This window comes from Ostrea edulis, chromosome 4 (assembly GCF_947568905.1).
Source record: "Ostrea edulis chromosome 4, xbOstEdul1.1, whole genome shotgun sequence".
Taxonomy (NCBI): domain Eukaryota; kingdom Metazoa; phylum Mollusca; class Bivalvia; order Ostreida; family Ostreidae; genus Ostrea; species Ostrea edulis.
The window spans coordinates 50,263,643-50,281,139 of record NC_079167.1 but is presented as its reverse complement, the minus strand read 5'-3'; the positions used below and the strand labels follow the sequence as shown (position 1 = coordinate 50,281,139).

At 36.7% G+C, this 17,497-nt stretch overlaps 1 protein-coding gene across 2 annotated transcripts in view; it reads right to left on the bottom strand.

Moving 5' to 3' along the window:
• LOC130054193 (transmembrane channel-like protein 7) overlaps window positions 1-17,497 on the bottom strand; it is a 94,674-nt gene that overhangs the window by 18,871 nt on the left and 58,306 nt on the right. For both annotated transcript variants that reach the window (XM_056162865.1, XM_056162864.1), the window contains 4 exons: window positions 11,891-12,057; window positions 6,876-7,011; window positions 793-890; window positions 591-704 (listed from right to left, as the gene is read on the bottom strand). In XM_056162865.1, the coding sequence (XP_056018840.1) occupies window positions 591-704; window positions 793-890; window positions 6,876-7,011; window positions 11,891-12,057 (515 nt within the window). The remainder of the gene's footprint in view (window positions 1-590; window positions 705-792; window positions 891-6,875; window positions 7,012-11,890; window positions 12,058-17,497) is intronic.

Genomic DNA, 17,497 nt, shown 5'->3' with positions numbered 1-17,497 from the left:
CCTGAAAAACAATAGGGGTCCTCTTCTTCTCATAACCAACCCATATATGAAATATCATTACGATCAAGTGAATGGTTCTCAAGATATTGAGCGGACAACATGTGGTCTACCGATCGACCGACAGGTGCGAACCAATATGCCCCTCTTCTCTAAAAAGATTTGTCCTATATATCTACATGTAAAAATTTGACTCCTATTGTGGCCTCATCCTACCACTGGGGGCCATGATTTGAACAAATTTGAATCTACACTATGTAGGGAAGCTTTCATGTAATTTCAACTTTTCTGGTCCAGTGGTTGAGAAAATTTTTTAAACAACCTCAACCTATTTTTGCCTTTTCTTAATTATCTCCCTTTTGAAGGGGCATGACCCCTTCATTGAAACTGGTCTCATGGTTCTGGAGAAGATGAAAATGTGAAAAGCTAGACAAATTTTGATCAGAAAAGCTCATTTGTCCTATATATCTAGATGTAAAACTTTGACTCCTATTGTGGCCTCATCCTACCACTGGGGGCCATGATTTGAACAAATCAGGTGAGCTGAAAATCTGCACAAATCCTCACTGAAAGAAAACGAATGTACATCTTACCAACAGAGGGTCTGTGTGTACACCAGGTCCAATACAGCTTTGGGGAGGTCGAATGTTTGTTGTCCCATCATCTCCACCACCTTATATTTCTCATGAAAGTTTTGGTATACAATTCTGGATGAAATCAATTTCTAAAAATTGTTGATTTATACATTTTCAATCAAATGAAATACAAATAAAATGAATATAAAGTGTCACAAACCTCCTGGGATACTCTATGATAAATGTTAAAATGAATGGTAAAAGGAAGTCCAAAATGACAAGTTTGTACATCTGCTGGCCCACATAAGTCTCCCAACACTGCAAAAGAAATTCAAAACTGTACACTTCCATGGGCAACACTGTTCAACAAGGGCATAGCAACATTAAATCTCAATTACATGAATTCACACTGGCTAACATCTGAATCACTTTTCATAAGTACATGTATATTTAGTGGGTAGTGGAGGGTGGGGGATTAATGCAAAAAGCATATATACATGTATATATGTCTCTCTCCCCACCCAATTATTACCACCTAGCTCCACCAACACTCCCAAACATTGTCAAACTCCATGCCAATGTCCTTATAATTAATGCTAAAATGTGAGGAATCCAAAATCACACAAGGATTGAAGTTAGAAAAAAAAATCTTGAAAATTTCACTTGAATTTTAAAATTTATTGATCATTATCATATATAGCTTTTTGGGAGAATAAATCTATTTGTGAAATGATATTGGCAAAGCTTTGGTTTCAATATCCTCACAAATGACAGTAAATGGTATTTTAGTTAGTATATTCGACTCCTGGCTAAGAACATGAGAGAAGTGTGTGCAGCTAGGTGACTATGTTGAAAAATAAAGGATACTCATGAACGCAACATTGTAGAAATGTCAATCTGGCTTTACGTTGGGCTGGGACATGCGGCTTGTATTTATAAACTATCTATGCGGATAATGCACTTAAACTATTGTGTATTGCTCTGACTTTTATGATATTTACATTATCATGGTCTACACCAAAATATTATTTCACACAATTGGCACAATAATTATTATAAAGAGAAAAATACATGATGTCTCCAAGAACATTCTGGTCAATCCTCATATTTAGTTTGATGTTGATGGCTGATATTAATGTGATGTATTTAGTTTGATGTTGATGGCTGATATTAATGTGACGTATTTAGTTTGATGTTGATGGCTTATATTAATGTGATGTATTTAGTTTGATGTTGATGGCTTATATTAATGTGATGTATTTAGTTTGATATTGATGGCTTATATTAATGTGATGTATTTAGTTTGATGTTGATGGCTGATATTAATGTGAAGTATTTAGTTTGATGTTGATGGCTTATATTAATGTGAAGTATTAAGTTTGATGTTGATGGCTGATATTAATGTGAAGTATTTAGTTTGATGTTGATGGCTGATATTAATGGGATGTATTTATTGATGTTGATGGGATATATTGATGTGATTTATTTAGTTTGATGTTGATGGGATATACAGTGAAATATCTCTATCTCGAAGTCCGAGGGACTTCGAGAAAACTTCGAATTATCCGGGGGTTGGAGATATCCAAAATCGATCTTGAATATTTTTTTTTGAAGGAGGATATTTGATGCATAGTGTGGGATTTGCATTATAAACGACAACCCCGTTGCAGTTTCTTATAATTTAATGCAAATTGATAAATTAATATTATGGAATTTCTGAGGAGTTGCGTCCACAAAGTGTTCCTATAGTGTAGCATGTACAAATTCAACAAAGTCCCATAACTCCTGTAAAATTTGTCAAATCAAAATGGTGGCAGAGTATGATCAACTACACATGGTGACTAACAATCCCATAAAATATGAACATAATCCATTGAGCGGTTTCTGAGGAATTGCGTCCACAAAGTGTTCCTATAGTGTACAGTCCCTGAAACGTTCTACTTTACCATGTTTTTGTTCGATCACCGTTTGCTCACCGTTCGTTCAGCGTGTGTTCACCGTGTGCTCTCTGTTCACAGTTTTGCGTTCAGCGTGCGCTCACCGTTCACAAAGCGTTCAGCGTGCGCTCACCGTTCGTTCATCGTTCAGTCTTTTTATTGTCATTCGGAACACCAAAGTGAAAGGACCAATCTTCAGTATTTATAAGCAAGGCGAAAATGAAAATTGAACGTGTGCTTAAGAGTGGAAGGATACTTTCTTACTGTATCAGAAATTTAATTTTGAAGTACAAAATGTCAGGATTATCCACTGTGAATGCCGAATTAGGTTCATTTGAGCTTTTGCTAAAAACAATTCTAAATGAGAGACGAATATTATAAAGAGCTTGTTGTTATGAATTTAACCCAAGTACAAAAAATAAGCAGTTTCAGGTTAATGAAAACCTCTTCCCCTGTGTTCACGATTTAGCATTTACAAGTTCAGGCACAAATTGTTATAATTATTTTGCATTGCTTGACAAGAGTTTTAAACAGGTCAACCAACCCCCCCCCCCCCCCCCCCCACCAACCCCCCCACAACTTCGAAAAATAAAAACAAACAAACGATGCTACATAATGTACATTGTACCGCATGTACGAGTCAGAATGTCAAACTGAGATGGCTATTTTTATGCCTATATTTATGAAAGACAATGTCAATAAACTGATATTTACTACTCTTGCCAAATTTGAAACTTTTGTAACATTTGTCCTTAAGCAAAGATGTAATTGTTTATCTGGTACTTTTCTGCATTAGCCTTTAAACATTCTATGGGTAGTTCAGTATATTAACGCTCTGCGTTCGTTCACCGTTCGCTCTGCATTCGTTCACCGTTCGCTCGCCATGCGTTCACCGTTCAAGTGGGAAAGAAGAACATTTCAGGGACTGTAGCAAGTACAAATTCAACAAAGTCCCATAACTCCTGTAAAAATTGTCGAATCAAAATGGCGGAGTAATATGATAAACTACACAGTGACTAACAATTAATCCTACAAAATATGAACAAAATCCGTGAAGCAGTTTCTGAGGAGTTGCGTCCACAAAGTGAAGTGGGACAGACGGACAGACACCAGTATTTCTATGTCCCCTTCTGCGTTGCGGCGGGGGACAAAAAAACCAAACACAATACAGTATCATAATTTGATCATGGTCAACACATGTGGTTCTTAATATTTGAAGCTAAATTACAGTTTTAGGATAATTATCATTAATGGCCATTTTTGACCATTTCTATGAAAATGACAGTAAATATGCACATTTGAGATGTTGTATAGAGTAATTAAAGATCAGTTAAATGCATGTTCTTAATAAGTATTTTTCAAACAAGAGGCCCACAGGCCTTATCAGTCACCTGAGTATTACTTAAAAGTATCATTAGTCCCAAGGGCTATAAAAATCTAGAAAAAATTTCCTGTTCTGAATATTCTGGTAATAATAGGCTAAATTCTAATATTCGGTAACAGTATAAAACAAGATGTGTTCTTATAACAACAATGCCCTCAAAAGTGCATACACTGATGAAAGGCTTTACATAATGTATTGTCATCAAACAACATCACTAATTTGGACCCACCCTGGGTTTACAAAATTCACCATTTTTGTACATCCTTTTCTGCTTTTCCTAAATATGCATTTAGTTTTTATACTGTATCAGTAAACTTAAAGAAGTCCTGTAAATGATAAAGACAATATAATCACAATAATAATTTTGGCTCCACCCTGAAACCAAACCCCTACCTTCTAGAAATTAATTTACAATTTTAATAAAAGACTACCTACTCGTTTTAAATATCCATTTAGTTTCATTTTTGTATCAATAGCATTAAGAAGATATCAATTACACTACATATATCTTCTTGTTCTATATCGCTATGCATCGATTTTAGTTTTCGTTAAAAATATGCAGTTGCATGTAGACAAGATTTTCGAAAATTGGTTGATTTAAGGTAGTTATTGCCCCACCCCTATAGCCCCAGGGATGCAGAAGTCCTGAAATTTACAATTTATGTTCTCCCTGTCCCAAAGATGCTTCATACCAAATTTGAAAGGAATTGGAATAGTAGTTTATGAAGAAGTTAAACAGTTTCATTTTTTTTTTTACACATTTAATAACTGACCATAAATTGGTCCCACTCATGCTGATCGATACCAAAACCCCTACTCCTGGGATTATTAAATTTATAATTTTCTAATTTACAATGTTCTTTCTAAACATTCATTTCGTATTAATTTAGTTTCAATATAGCACTAAAGAAGAAATTATTTAAGTGTTTTACACATAAACAATATATACTACTCAAAATTTGATAAGGATCACTAGGTTATATGTGTGTAATTTACCACTAACATAACAAAAGACATAAATTTGACTCAGAAATATGTTTACTGAAAATTCATGAACGGCATGAACTTTTATCAATACGGAATGCTTGAAATCTGATAACAACACCAAAAGGCATTTCATTACAAAAAGTTAACAGCAAACCAGAGAAAGAATTACACAGTTTTTGGGGATAGTCCATCATTACACTTAGTCGATGAAGTGTCAATACCAGGTATGGCCTCCCCTTGCATCAATGACAGCTTGACAACGTCGAGCCATGCTGTCAATAAGCACCCGGATGTTTCCAATGGGAAGGTTGTTCCACTCTTCCACGAGGGCGTTTCCAAGCTCTAACAAAGTCATGGATTGTGCTCTACGGCGTGAAAGGGCAACTTGCAGCATGTTCCATACATGCTCAATCGGGTTCAAGTCCAGCGAGCGCGCTGGCCAGTCCATACGGACAATTGTATCCTGCTGAAGGTACTGCTCCACCACCCTGGCGCGATGAGGACGGGTGTTATCATCCATCAGGATGAACTCAGGGCCAACAGCACCAGTGTAAGGTCTGACGTAAACATCGAGGATCTCATCCCGGTACCGCACCCCCGTCATTGTTCCTCTCTCCAGGACATGAAGATCTGTTCTTCCATCCCTGCTGATTCCACCCCAGACCATGATGGAACCACCACCATAACGGTCATGTTCACTGATGTTGGCATCATGGAAACGTTCACGTTGTCGTCGCCACACTCAGTGCCTCCTGTCTGTGAAGTTCAAACAATACCTGGACTCATCGGTGAACAGAACTTGAACCCAATTGTTCTGTGTCCAAGTGACATGATCTTCAGCCCAGTCCAATCGCTCCCGCTAGTGTCGAACAGTCAGAGGGACTCGAACACATGCCCTTCTCGAGTTGAGACCTGCATTGTGAAGCCGATTCCGTATCGTCCGAGTGGACACATTCACCCCCGAGGCGTTCCGGAGGTCATTACGTACGTAGGCTGGTTGTTGTCCAGAAGGGATGGCGTCGTGCCTGAAGAGCCACAAAATGGTCTTGGCGTTGTGTTGTCGACCTCTGACGACCACCCCCATGTCAGTGTGCTGCTGTACCAAAAGTTTGCTGTCGGTTCCAGGCCCTGTTTACAACGATCTGACGTTTAGTGCATTTGCAACGTCACATTGTGAATAGCCAGCGTCAAGCATTCCAATACATCTGCCCAGTTGTTCTGTCGTCAGGCGACGCCTTACACGTTGAGGGGGCATTGTGTTGATAAACGTAGTGTAAACACTCAAGTGAGTTTGAAATTTTAGAAAGAATCAGACACCGATGCCCGAGTGAAAATCGTGCAATGGTAGCAAAAGCATAAACTGTGATGAGAAACGCATTTCCCATGGCATGAAATGCATGTGCAAGTTTGTTGAAGACGTTTTTGATTTCACTTGGACACAATATTGCCAGTTATGCAGTTATTAATTTTTTAAACAGAAAAATATCTATGATCCTGATCAAATTTTGAGTAGTATATATTTGAAGTTTGGCCTCACCCTGGGGTCAGAACCTCTACCCCGGGGATCATGAAATTTACCATTTTGGTAGAGTCCTTCCTGCTCTGCATCACAATAGTTTTTCTTACACGTTGTAAGACAAAAAAGATTTTTGAAAATTGGTTAATTTTTGACAGCTTATGCCCCGTCCCTAAGGCCCAGTCCTCAAAATTACAATTTATGTTTCCCTTGTCCCAAAGATGCTTCGTACCAAATTTGGAAAGAATCGGAATAGTAGTTATCAAGAAGAAGTTAAAAGTGTTCAATTGTTAATGCACCATGGACGACGAGGGACGCAGACCAATTGCAATAGGTCACCTGATTTTACTCAGATGACCTAAAAAATGGTTAATGGCATATATCCATAACCGATATACTACTGCTGATCCGAATAATAATACTATGATCAGAGTGCAATCAAATACATACATCTTTCACTTAACATCAGCAAGTAGTACCTTAATAGATCCTTTTGTCGTGGCAGCCCAACGTTTATTTCCACAGCCAGGTTCGAAGCCGTCAGCTTGCTTCACCACCATGTTATACAGAGACCACATCAACACAAACAGGGAGGCTAGCCTCAGAATCACAGTTCTACATCAACAGAACAATGTCATGACAAAACTATAGGGATGAATATCAAGATGCTATAAACTTAATGCTATCTTCCGAATAACAATTAATATATCAGTATTTCATAATGCCAAACAATAATAATGAATGGCATGAATATGAATATATAATTGAAAATTTTCTGCAATTCATCAGACTTATCTGATTTATTTACAATGTATTTCTGAATCATTATTACCAAACAATTCTATCATTTTTAATTTGGTGTTTTGAAATAACCACTCCAAACATTCTTGAGATATTCCTCTTCCTTAAAGTAACAATTCCATGTAGCCCTCTTAGATCTTTGTTTCAATGAATTGAATGTTCAATAAGACCAATGGTATGGGTATAAACACGATTTATTTTCGTTGCAAAACAATTCTAGCAATTCAGCGTTACATAAATAAACAATACTGAACATAATAAACTGAAAAATACTGATCTATAAATATACTAGCAGAAAAAAGAAACTGTGCATTATCAAATTTAGTATAATTTTTCTATATTTATTGTTTATATTATTTTATAAAATCTAAACAATCGATAAAGGTGAGGTTTTTGAACAATATCGGATAGTACCCGACTCAGATGCACAGACTTTTTCATGGTTAGTGAACACATGTTGTTTATTGAAGTGTTTTTGTACGCACAAGTTTAACTGGCCAATACTGTTTGGAGTAAGAAGTGTAAAAGGTTTGTTTGGAAACTATTCGTTAACGAAAGCATTTTAGTTTTGACAAAATTTGCACTTCTGTCATGCCAGAAACTTTGGAGTTCATCGGAACACCAGTCATTATGGAGACGTTTCCAACAATCTGGTAACACTCGGGATCGACCACATTCTGGGCATCCTCGTGTGACGTCGCATCGACAGGACAACCACATTAGACTTGTGCACCTGAGAAATCGTTTCCAGACAGCAAGTTTGTCTGCTCGTAGCATTCCTGGACTTCGACCAATCAGTCCAAGAACTGTGCGTAATCGTCTGCCCGAGCACAACATCAGACCAAGACGTCCAGCGGTGCGTCCAATACTGCTTCAACGTCATCGTATCGCTAGACTAGTGTGGTGCAGACGACATCTGCGATTCAGAATACAGGACTGGGCCAATATTCTGTTCACTGATGAATCCAGATTTCATTTGGATAGCAGTGACGGCCATTGTAGAGTGTATCGCCGCGTTGGGGAGCGGAACAGGACGCCTGTGTTGTGCAACATCGACAATTCAGTGGAGGTAGCGTTATGGGGTAGAATGGAATAACAGCACGTGGAAGGACCCCTCTACAAATTGTCAATGGAAATCTCACCGGCGTATGCTATCGAGACGAAATTATTCTGCGCCATGTGATATCCTTCATGCAGAGAGAGAAAAATCACATCACTCTGCAGCAAGACAACGCAAGACCATATGTTGCACGTGTAGTCAGAGACTTTTTTGTTCAACAGAATGTCGATGTCTTGCCTTGGCCAGCTGTTCCCCCCGATTTATCGCCGATCGAACACGTCTGGGATGAAATGGAACGACGTCTACGCCGTTTACCAAATCAGCTAGTGACATGGGCTGAATTAGGCCAGGCTTTAACAAACATCTGGAACAACATCCCTCAAGCATTTCTTAACACTTTAGTGGCATCAATGAGGTGCCGTTGTCAAGCATGCATGAATGCAAATGGTGGTCACACGCGTTATTAACTTAGTTAATTCAAGTTCGAATACCAGTGTCTTTCGAGTGTGCTGAAATTGACGTTATTCGGACGTTAACATTAATGGATTATAAAATGTTGTAATGAATACATTTGTTAACAGTATTACAAAAAATAAAATTTGTTCATTGTTATTTTTTATTATTTTTTCATACATTAAATAATGCACAGTTTCTTTTTTCTGCTAGTATATAAATCATATGAGAAATCTCTACTTTACTAACAACTCATCCCACATTTACACTCATATACAAGTTGTGAGGGAGGGAATTTATGAGTTTACATACATGTATTTATGGTTATGATGTGTACATGACTGATCAATGGCCTACATTTTTCACAATGTTTTCCCCCTGATTATATAGAGGGCATGCAGCACATTGTGGTCCTTAGTTGATAGTGTCATATAAGGAATGAATAGAAAATTTACAATTTTTCTTTGCATTCAATTGTATAACAATCACTGATTATACATTTACTAGGATATGTGTCCCTTGATGGGTTTTCTCGTAAGCAGTGTATAGTCGACATGATGTAAGAATTAAAGCATATGTAAATATTAACAATTAGTCCTCGACTTCTTTAAATTAGAATCAGGATGTCTTTAGTATATCAACAATTCTTCAATATCAATTTTTATTAATATTTTCGACAACCAAAACACATGCAATAAGATATACCTAAAAACACATGATATGCAACCAACACATATTACATGTATATGTACTGTGATTATCAATTTATCATTTTACATTGAACAAAACTACTTGTTGCTAAATGTACACCAGCTAGGCGACATTATAAACAAAACATGTTAATGATATCGAACTGGAATCTCTAGTGTAACATTTCTTTTGAAATATTTTTTTTTCACGTGTGATTCAATCTTTTGAAAGTTATTTTAAAATTTTGTGTACATCAACTTAAAGCTCTTCTTGCACTCCAATTACTCAAATGAGCACAAAAACAATTATCAGGCACGTAGCAACAATACATCACCCCATCTTATCATTTGGATATTTGTATGTGCAGAAATCGATCTATAGATAAGCTGCCCCCCCCCCCCTCCCCAAAAACAGCATTGTGAATGGTAGTGGAAATGTAAAATTTAATCGATGAGTGGAACTGAAAGATCAATTTTAACCCTTGCAGCCTTCCCTCTCCAGCTTTGGATATTTATTTATTTTTTCAATTTACTTTTCAGGCAATATTTTCAAATTACCCCCCCCCCCCCCAAACAATCTTACTGATTATACCACATGCTTAAATTCATTGTGCTTTAATTCTAGGTGTCTGTTGTTTTTAGCTCACCTAAGCCAAAGGCTTTTCTGATCAAAATTTGTCCGTTGTCTATCGTTGGCATTGTCGTTGTAAACTTTTCACATTTTCGTCTTCTTCTCCAGAACCACTGGGTCAATTTCAACCAAACTTAGTCAAAAGTATCATTGGGTGAAGGTTTTCAAATTTGTTCAAATGAAGTGCCATGCCCACTTCAGAGGAGAGATAATCACAAAAATGCAAAATTAGGGTAGGGTCAGCTAAAAAATCTTTTTAAGAACCACTGAGCCAGAAGAGCTGAAATTTACATGGCCTAGCGATTCTTCAGAAGATTTTGAATGACTTTCCCTATATATTTGTATGTAAGACTTTGATCCCCTATTGTGGCTCCATCTTACCCACTTGGGGCCATGATTTGAACAAACTTGAATCTGCACTATGTCAGAAAGCTTTCATGTAACTTTCAGCTTTTCTGACTCAGTGGTTCTTGAGAAGAAGATTTTTAAATGACCCCACCCTATTTTTGCATTTTTTAATTATCTCACATTTGAAAGGGACATGACCCTTCATTTGAACAAACTTGAAAGCCTTTTGCCTAAAGATACTTTTTGCCAAGTTTGGTTGAAATTGGCCCAGTGGTTCTGGAGAAGAAGATAAAAATGTGAAAAGTTTACGTCAGAAAAGCTCACGTGAGCCTTCAGCTCAGGTGAGCTAAAAAGTGCTTATAAATAAATATTTTTCGAGCAATTTTCATTTGTTACTTTTATACAGGTAATTAACTACAAGTTAATACAGTAGGTTGTTTTTTATCTAATCTTGTTACTAAATGTACTACCACAACAAAATAAACAAGAGGTACTGTGAGCAATGCTCACTAAGAATACCCCAGCTTACACAAATCTCCCAAAGGGTGTTGTTAATAGGTATAAATTACCTCTTTCCTGAGTGTAAAAATATGGTATGCCTTTGTAGAAGAAAATGGAAGATATAGTCCGAACACAAATCCATGGTATAAACCTATAATTTTGACCTTGAGATCAAAGGTCAAGGTCATAAAGAGGTCATGAATGTACATGACACATAGTCTCATGGTGATACACCCATGTCTTATGGTATGACTATGTCAAAACCCTATAATCAATTTTGACCTTGAGGTCAAAGTTCAAGGTCATATAGAGGTCATGAAGGTACCCAACACATCATCTCATGGTGATACACTCATGTGTCAAATATGGTATGCCTATATCAAAGAACAAAGAAGTCATGGCCCTGACACGAATCCATTGTAAAAACCTTTAATTTTGACCTTGAGGTCAAGGTCATATGGAGGTCATGAAGGTACATGACACATCATCTCATGGTGATACACTCATGTGTCAAATATGGTATGCTTATGTCAAAGAACAAAGAAGTTATGGCCCGGACATGAATCCATTGTAAAAAAAAAAAACAAAAAAAACTTTAATTTTGACCTTGAGGTCAAGGATCAATGTCATATAGAAGTCATGACACATTGTCTCATGGTGATACACTCATGTGTCAAATATGGTATGCCTATATCAAAGAACAAAGAAGTTATGGCCCGGACACGAATCTGCACAGACAGAGAGTGATTCCTATATACCCCAAATGAACTTCGTTTGGGGGGTATAACAACAGAAAACCGATGTCTTAAATCATTAAGTCATGAAAACTGTGTTGTGGCACATACAATAAATATTTTATATCATGATGCGTATTGTGTTATGAAGTATAAACTCAGGCTATTGCATACATGTACTACGTAGTGATGAACAGATTGGTCATTGGCAAAAACTGAATGCAACATAACAGAAATAAAATTTTATGGAATATATCACATGATTCATAGTATTTACCTGAGAAGAGTAACCTGCATCTGAAATGATGGCATATAATCTTCAAATTCCACCAGTTTGTTGAATATGAGTGGTACAATGACATTCAGAATCGTAATTGTGACCGATGGCAGGAACTGGATAATGGTCTGCACTATAGGAGAAACATCCTCAAAATAACGCTGCAGCTAAAACAAGAAATTAAAAAAATGTCAATGAGTTTTTTCTCATTTTAGATATTAACTTTCAACCTCTTCCTTTGGAGGTACAGATAGGAGTGCAACAATATTTAGGAGCATCACAATATACCGTTGCTTTATACAATTACACATCAATATGCAAATTTTTGTTTAAAACATCGAGTAATGACCTGAATTACTCGAATTCAAACAAGATGCCCACTGAGGCTCTATTGATCATCTGAGTATCAGTTAAAAGAATCAATCACTAGCCCCAAGGGCTATGAAAGCTATTAGTATAACACAAAATGTGTTCTTCAAACTTAAATGCCCCCAAAGGTGTCTTATACTGATGAAAGACTTTAATACATATTCTATCACAGTTAATATTGCAAAGATCAAAGGAATACAGCGGTCATTATTTTGCGATATAGCTTCATAAATATGTTACAATAACTGCATGATTACGAGAAAATTGATACACATCTCACTTGCACTTTGTATCTTGCTAATGCAACAATAAAGTCGATGAATGATAATTCAATTTTATAATCATAACAAGAGGTACTGTGAACAATGATCACTAAGAATACCCCCAGCTTACCCAAATCTCCCAAAGGGTGTTGTTAATAGGTATAAATTACCTCTTTCCTGAGTGTAAAAATATGGTATGCCTTTGTAGAAGAAAATGGAAGATACAGTCCGAACACAAATCCATGGTATAAACCTATAATTTTGACCTTGAGATCAAAGGTCAAGGTCATAAAGAGGTCATGAATGTACATGACACATAGTCTCATGGTGATACACCCATGTCTTATGGTATGACTATGTCAAAACCCTATAATCAATTTTGACCTTGAGGTCAAAGTTCAAGGTCATATAGAGGTCATGAGGGTACCCGACACATCGTCTCATGGTGATACACTCATGTGTCAAATATGGTATGCCTATGTCAAAGAACAAAGAAGTCATGGCCCTGACACGAATCCATTGTAAAAACCTTTAATTTTGACCTTGAGGTCAAGGTCATATGGAGGTCATGAAGGTACATGACATATCGTCTCATGGTGATACACTCATGTGCTAAATATGGTATGCCTAAGTCAAAGAACAAAGAAGTTATGGCCCGCACACGAATCTGCACAGACAGACAGACGGACAGACAGACTGAGTGATTCCTTTTACTATATACCCCCCAGAACTTCGTTCGGGGGGTATAAAAATCAATCAATAAATGTTGTTATATAAATTCATATTTGTCATTCAGTATAAATCAATACTCTGCATTCTGAGAGCAATAACATGTAAACATGGCGATGCATATAGACAAGTTTTTATTGAACTGTGTATTCAAAGCAATTGATATAATCCGTTAAAGGCCGAGGTTTTCAACCACTCGGTTTTCCTGCAGGGTGGAGCTAATTTTAAGCAGGTGTGAAGCCCCAAGGGTACCCTGTGAGCTTGTGTAGGTGTGAAGCACCAAGGGTACCCTGTGAGCTTGTGTATACCATCCTAAATACAAAGGATGTTATCTGTGTTACCTGCATTTTCTGTACGTTTTCGCAAGATTGATAAATTCAGGGTCATCATTTTTCTTGTGCAGGTAAATTGAAAATCTAATGAATCAAACATGTTAAAGCTTGATAAATTAATTTATTTTGTATAAATGAGGACGTTAGCCATTGAAAAATTAGGCGGAATATTCTTTATTCTACATTTTGTTGTATCCATTTGACTGCAATCGTTCTATACATTTAGGTATCCGACGATGTGTGACTGCATGCCAAACATAGTTTCTGCGTACTGCAGCAGATTTCCTGGTTCTGTACCGAACATCATCCCATGCCCCACGATGATTCAACATATTCCAAAACTGCTTTTAAAGTTTTCTTTTGTTTGAATTAGTTTTATTGGACGGCACACCAGAATTCTCTGGCTACAAAAGTTGTCTGTGTGACTCGTCCATAATGCATGGCCTACAAAAACAGCCAAGACATTCTGATTTTCCGACAGTTCCTACAATAACTGGTCCAAACCAAGAATTCTCTCTTCCTCTGGATCCCAATTCCAACCATTACATGCAAGTAAGAGCCCTATAGCGGCTTATTTCTCTTTCGATAAGTTGAAAGTTATTTGTACTTTTGTCGCTATATGTTTTACTTTCGAGGGAAAAGTGTGCTATAAATTTTCAACTGAGCATTAACAAGATTTCATTGACGTATTTACTCAAAATTAATTTTTCTTCATAAACATTAATCATACATCATAATTACCGGTACACAACGTTTCCAATGAGAGTTGGTTACTTTCTGTTTAGCATAAAATCTATGTCCGTGTAAATTATATTCTAACAATCAATAATTATCAATCGTACTCATTCCTAAACATAAACTACTATATTCCATTATAATTGATGCAATTGTATGCAATATTTACTACTATTATTGTGTGACTATCTCTACATGAAAAAGCCAAAACCGTTTCCCTATCGAGCAGGTTTACGCGGTAAGCATCACAAGATTGCACGGACACCTCGATCGCCATATTAAGTAGATAAGATACAAGGACAAGTACCCAAATGTCCATAATTAAATTTCTAGTATCCAATCTGAAACTTAATTTCTCTTGATTCACAGGGTTCACAGATCAGGTAAATTTGAAGACGGTGCTTATTTTCTCGGTCTTTAACATCATATCAAATATACAGTGGAGCCTCGTTAATCCGGACACTTTGGTTCCCAGCAAAATTGTCTGGATAAATGAAGCGTCCGGATAATTGAATCGCATATTTTCTATCTTTACATAAGTAACCATTATATGCCTACTTTATTGATGCGTATTGAATTAGACACATTCTATCATTGGATTTGACCATTTGCATTAGTAAATAAATTATGATAATGTTAACATTTACATGTATTTTAAAGCACTAGAATTTAATGTACGTGTTCAGTGTATTTGCCTGTGCTTACATTGTACATATATATGAGTCCTACAAATAAATATACAAAACTGTGTACCGTATGCACTAAAAGAAATAATGAAGCACTTTATGTAACTATATAAGAAAATAAATCATTAGTAACTAACATAATCATTTACACTTCAAACATTTCATCACACTTTTAATTCTTAAAGACGCCGGTAATTTCTGTTACGATTCACGGGTTCGGCGGTCTGTTAAAACAATCTTCACCGTCCAAAGTTGATATAAAAATTTCGTGATTATCATGTCAGTTGACAACATTCTTTAACCAAATTTCAATCTGCCAGAGTTTATATTTCTTATTCTATAATTATCCAAGATAATATCGGGAGAAGAAAATCATTTAAGCTCGTAATATCAAGACCTACTACTGCTTTGATCTAGCCACGCGCACCTATTATTTTCACGATGCCATAATAACGGAACAAAACTCAGGTGAAACTAACATTAGGGGTACATGCAAAATTTAATTATCATTACGGCATGATATTTAATTTATTAATACCATTAGGCTATTGATCAAGACTATAAAATAATATGCTACAGATTTATTTACCAAAATCAACACTACACGCAATAAAGATCATATGTGCGAAAATTGGATTGGCACGTGCTATCTAACTGACATATCATCACACACCACCTAATTATAGGGAGGTGTTAACAGGGTACAGGTAATGGCTTCAATTAGATAGTTTGGCTTGTTTTCTTTATAATTTACGCCTTGCTAAAATTGTCCGACACAGACTTTCTCTAAACAAAATTACCGTCCGGATTAACGGTACAATTTTCAATGCATTATAACGTTTTGTAGTAAAAAGTGTCCGTCCAGATCCGGAACGTGAATTTCCGGATTAATGATGCAAAATAATGTATAAAAATTCCGTTCCCTAGAAAAATAGTCCAGAAGGTGAAGCGTCCGGATTAATGGCGTCCGGATTACCGAGGCTCCACTGTATATACTTGAAATATTTTTTCAAAATAGATTTAGAATACCTCTACTATCTCACCCTAAAACAATGTAGGCCATTTCGGAAACTCCCATAATGTCACAGTGACTTAATTCGTATGAAATGTTGTTTGAAATATAAAAGCCTCGACTAATGCCGCTTATTTTTATATTTCTAAACAACATTTCTCAACCTCCAAAGTAATCCTGCAACATACACAACAAGAGGTACTGTGAGCAATGCTCACTAAGAATACCCCCTGCTTACCCCAATCTCCCAAAGGGTGTTGGTAATAGGTATAAACTACCTCTTTTCTGAGTGTAAAAAACAAATGGCATGACAAACCGAACCATATTCCTACTTCGATGTCCAGTGTGCATGACCTTTGACCTTTTGACCCCAAAATCGATAGGGAACATCTTCATCCCATGGGTAGTCCATATGTTTGATATGGTGACTGTAGGTGGAAAGGATAACGCTTTAGAGCCCGGAAACCATATTGCTACTTCAATGTCCAGTGCGCTTGACCTTTGACCTTTTGACCCCAAAATCGATAGGGAACATCTTCATCCCATGGGTAGTCCATATATATGATATGGTGATGGTAGGTGGAAAGGATAATGGTTTAGAGCCTGGAAACCATTGCGTCTACAGACGGACGGACAGACAGACGGACAACCCGATTCCAGTATAACCCCCCCCCAACTTGTTGCGGGGGGTATAAAAACGTGATAATTTTTCTGAAATAAATTATTACATATGTAACATTAACATGGTATAATTTAGACCCGTCCTAGAGTCAAAACCCTGGGGTTGTGAAATCCACCATTTTGGTACAGGCCCTGAAGCATGTTTAATAATATAACGATTTTAAGTATTTTCTACACCGGTGGAACGGTGAACAAATGCTGAACGATCTGCACAAGATGGTTCTCAGTGAGATCGGAATAGTTATTCATATTGAGAACGCTTTGAGAACAAATGGTTCTCATCAAAAACAGAACGCTTGGGACAAAAATGGTAACGAAAGGTTTGACCTCAATTTCAAATTCTGAATTTCAGACACTCTCGGTACTTTTTATTCATACAGATATTGTGGTTAAAGAGAGAAATTTCTTGCCTAACTAAAATAGGGCCATGGGCCATATCGCTCACCTGAGTCACATTGGCCCATATTTAAAGCTTTTCCCTCTATATATTTGCATGTAACACTTTGATCCCTTTGTGGCCCCACCCTACCCCGGGAGCCATGATGATAATAAATTTGAATCTGCACTATGTCTGGAAGCTTTCATTTAAATGTAAACACCTCTGGCCCAATGGTTCTTGAGAAGAAGATTTTAAAGATTTTCCTTATGAGTGTAAAACTTTGATCCCTTATTGTGGCCCCACCCAAACTTGAATCTACACTGTCATGAAGCTTTTATGTAAATGTAAACTTTTCTTGCCCAGTAGTTCTTGAGAAAAAGATTTATATTAAATTTGTATGTAAAACTTTGATCCCCTATTG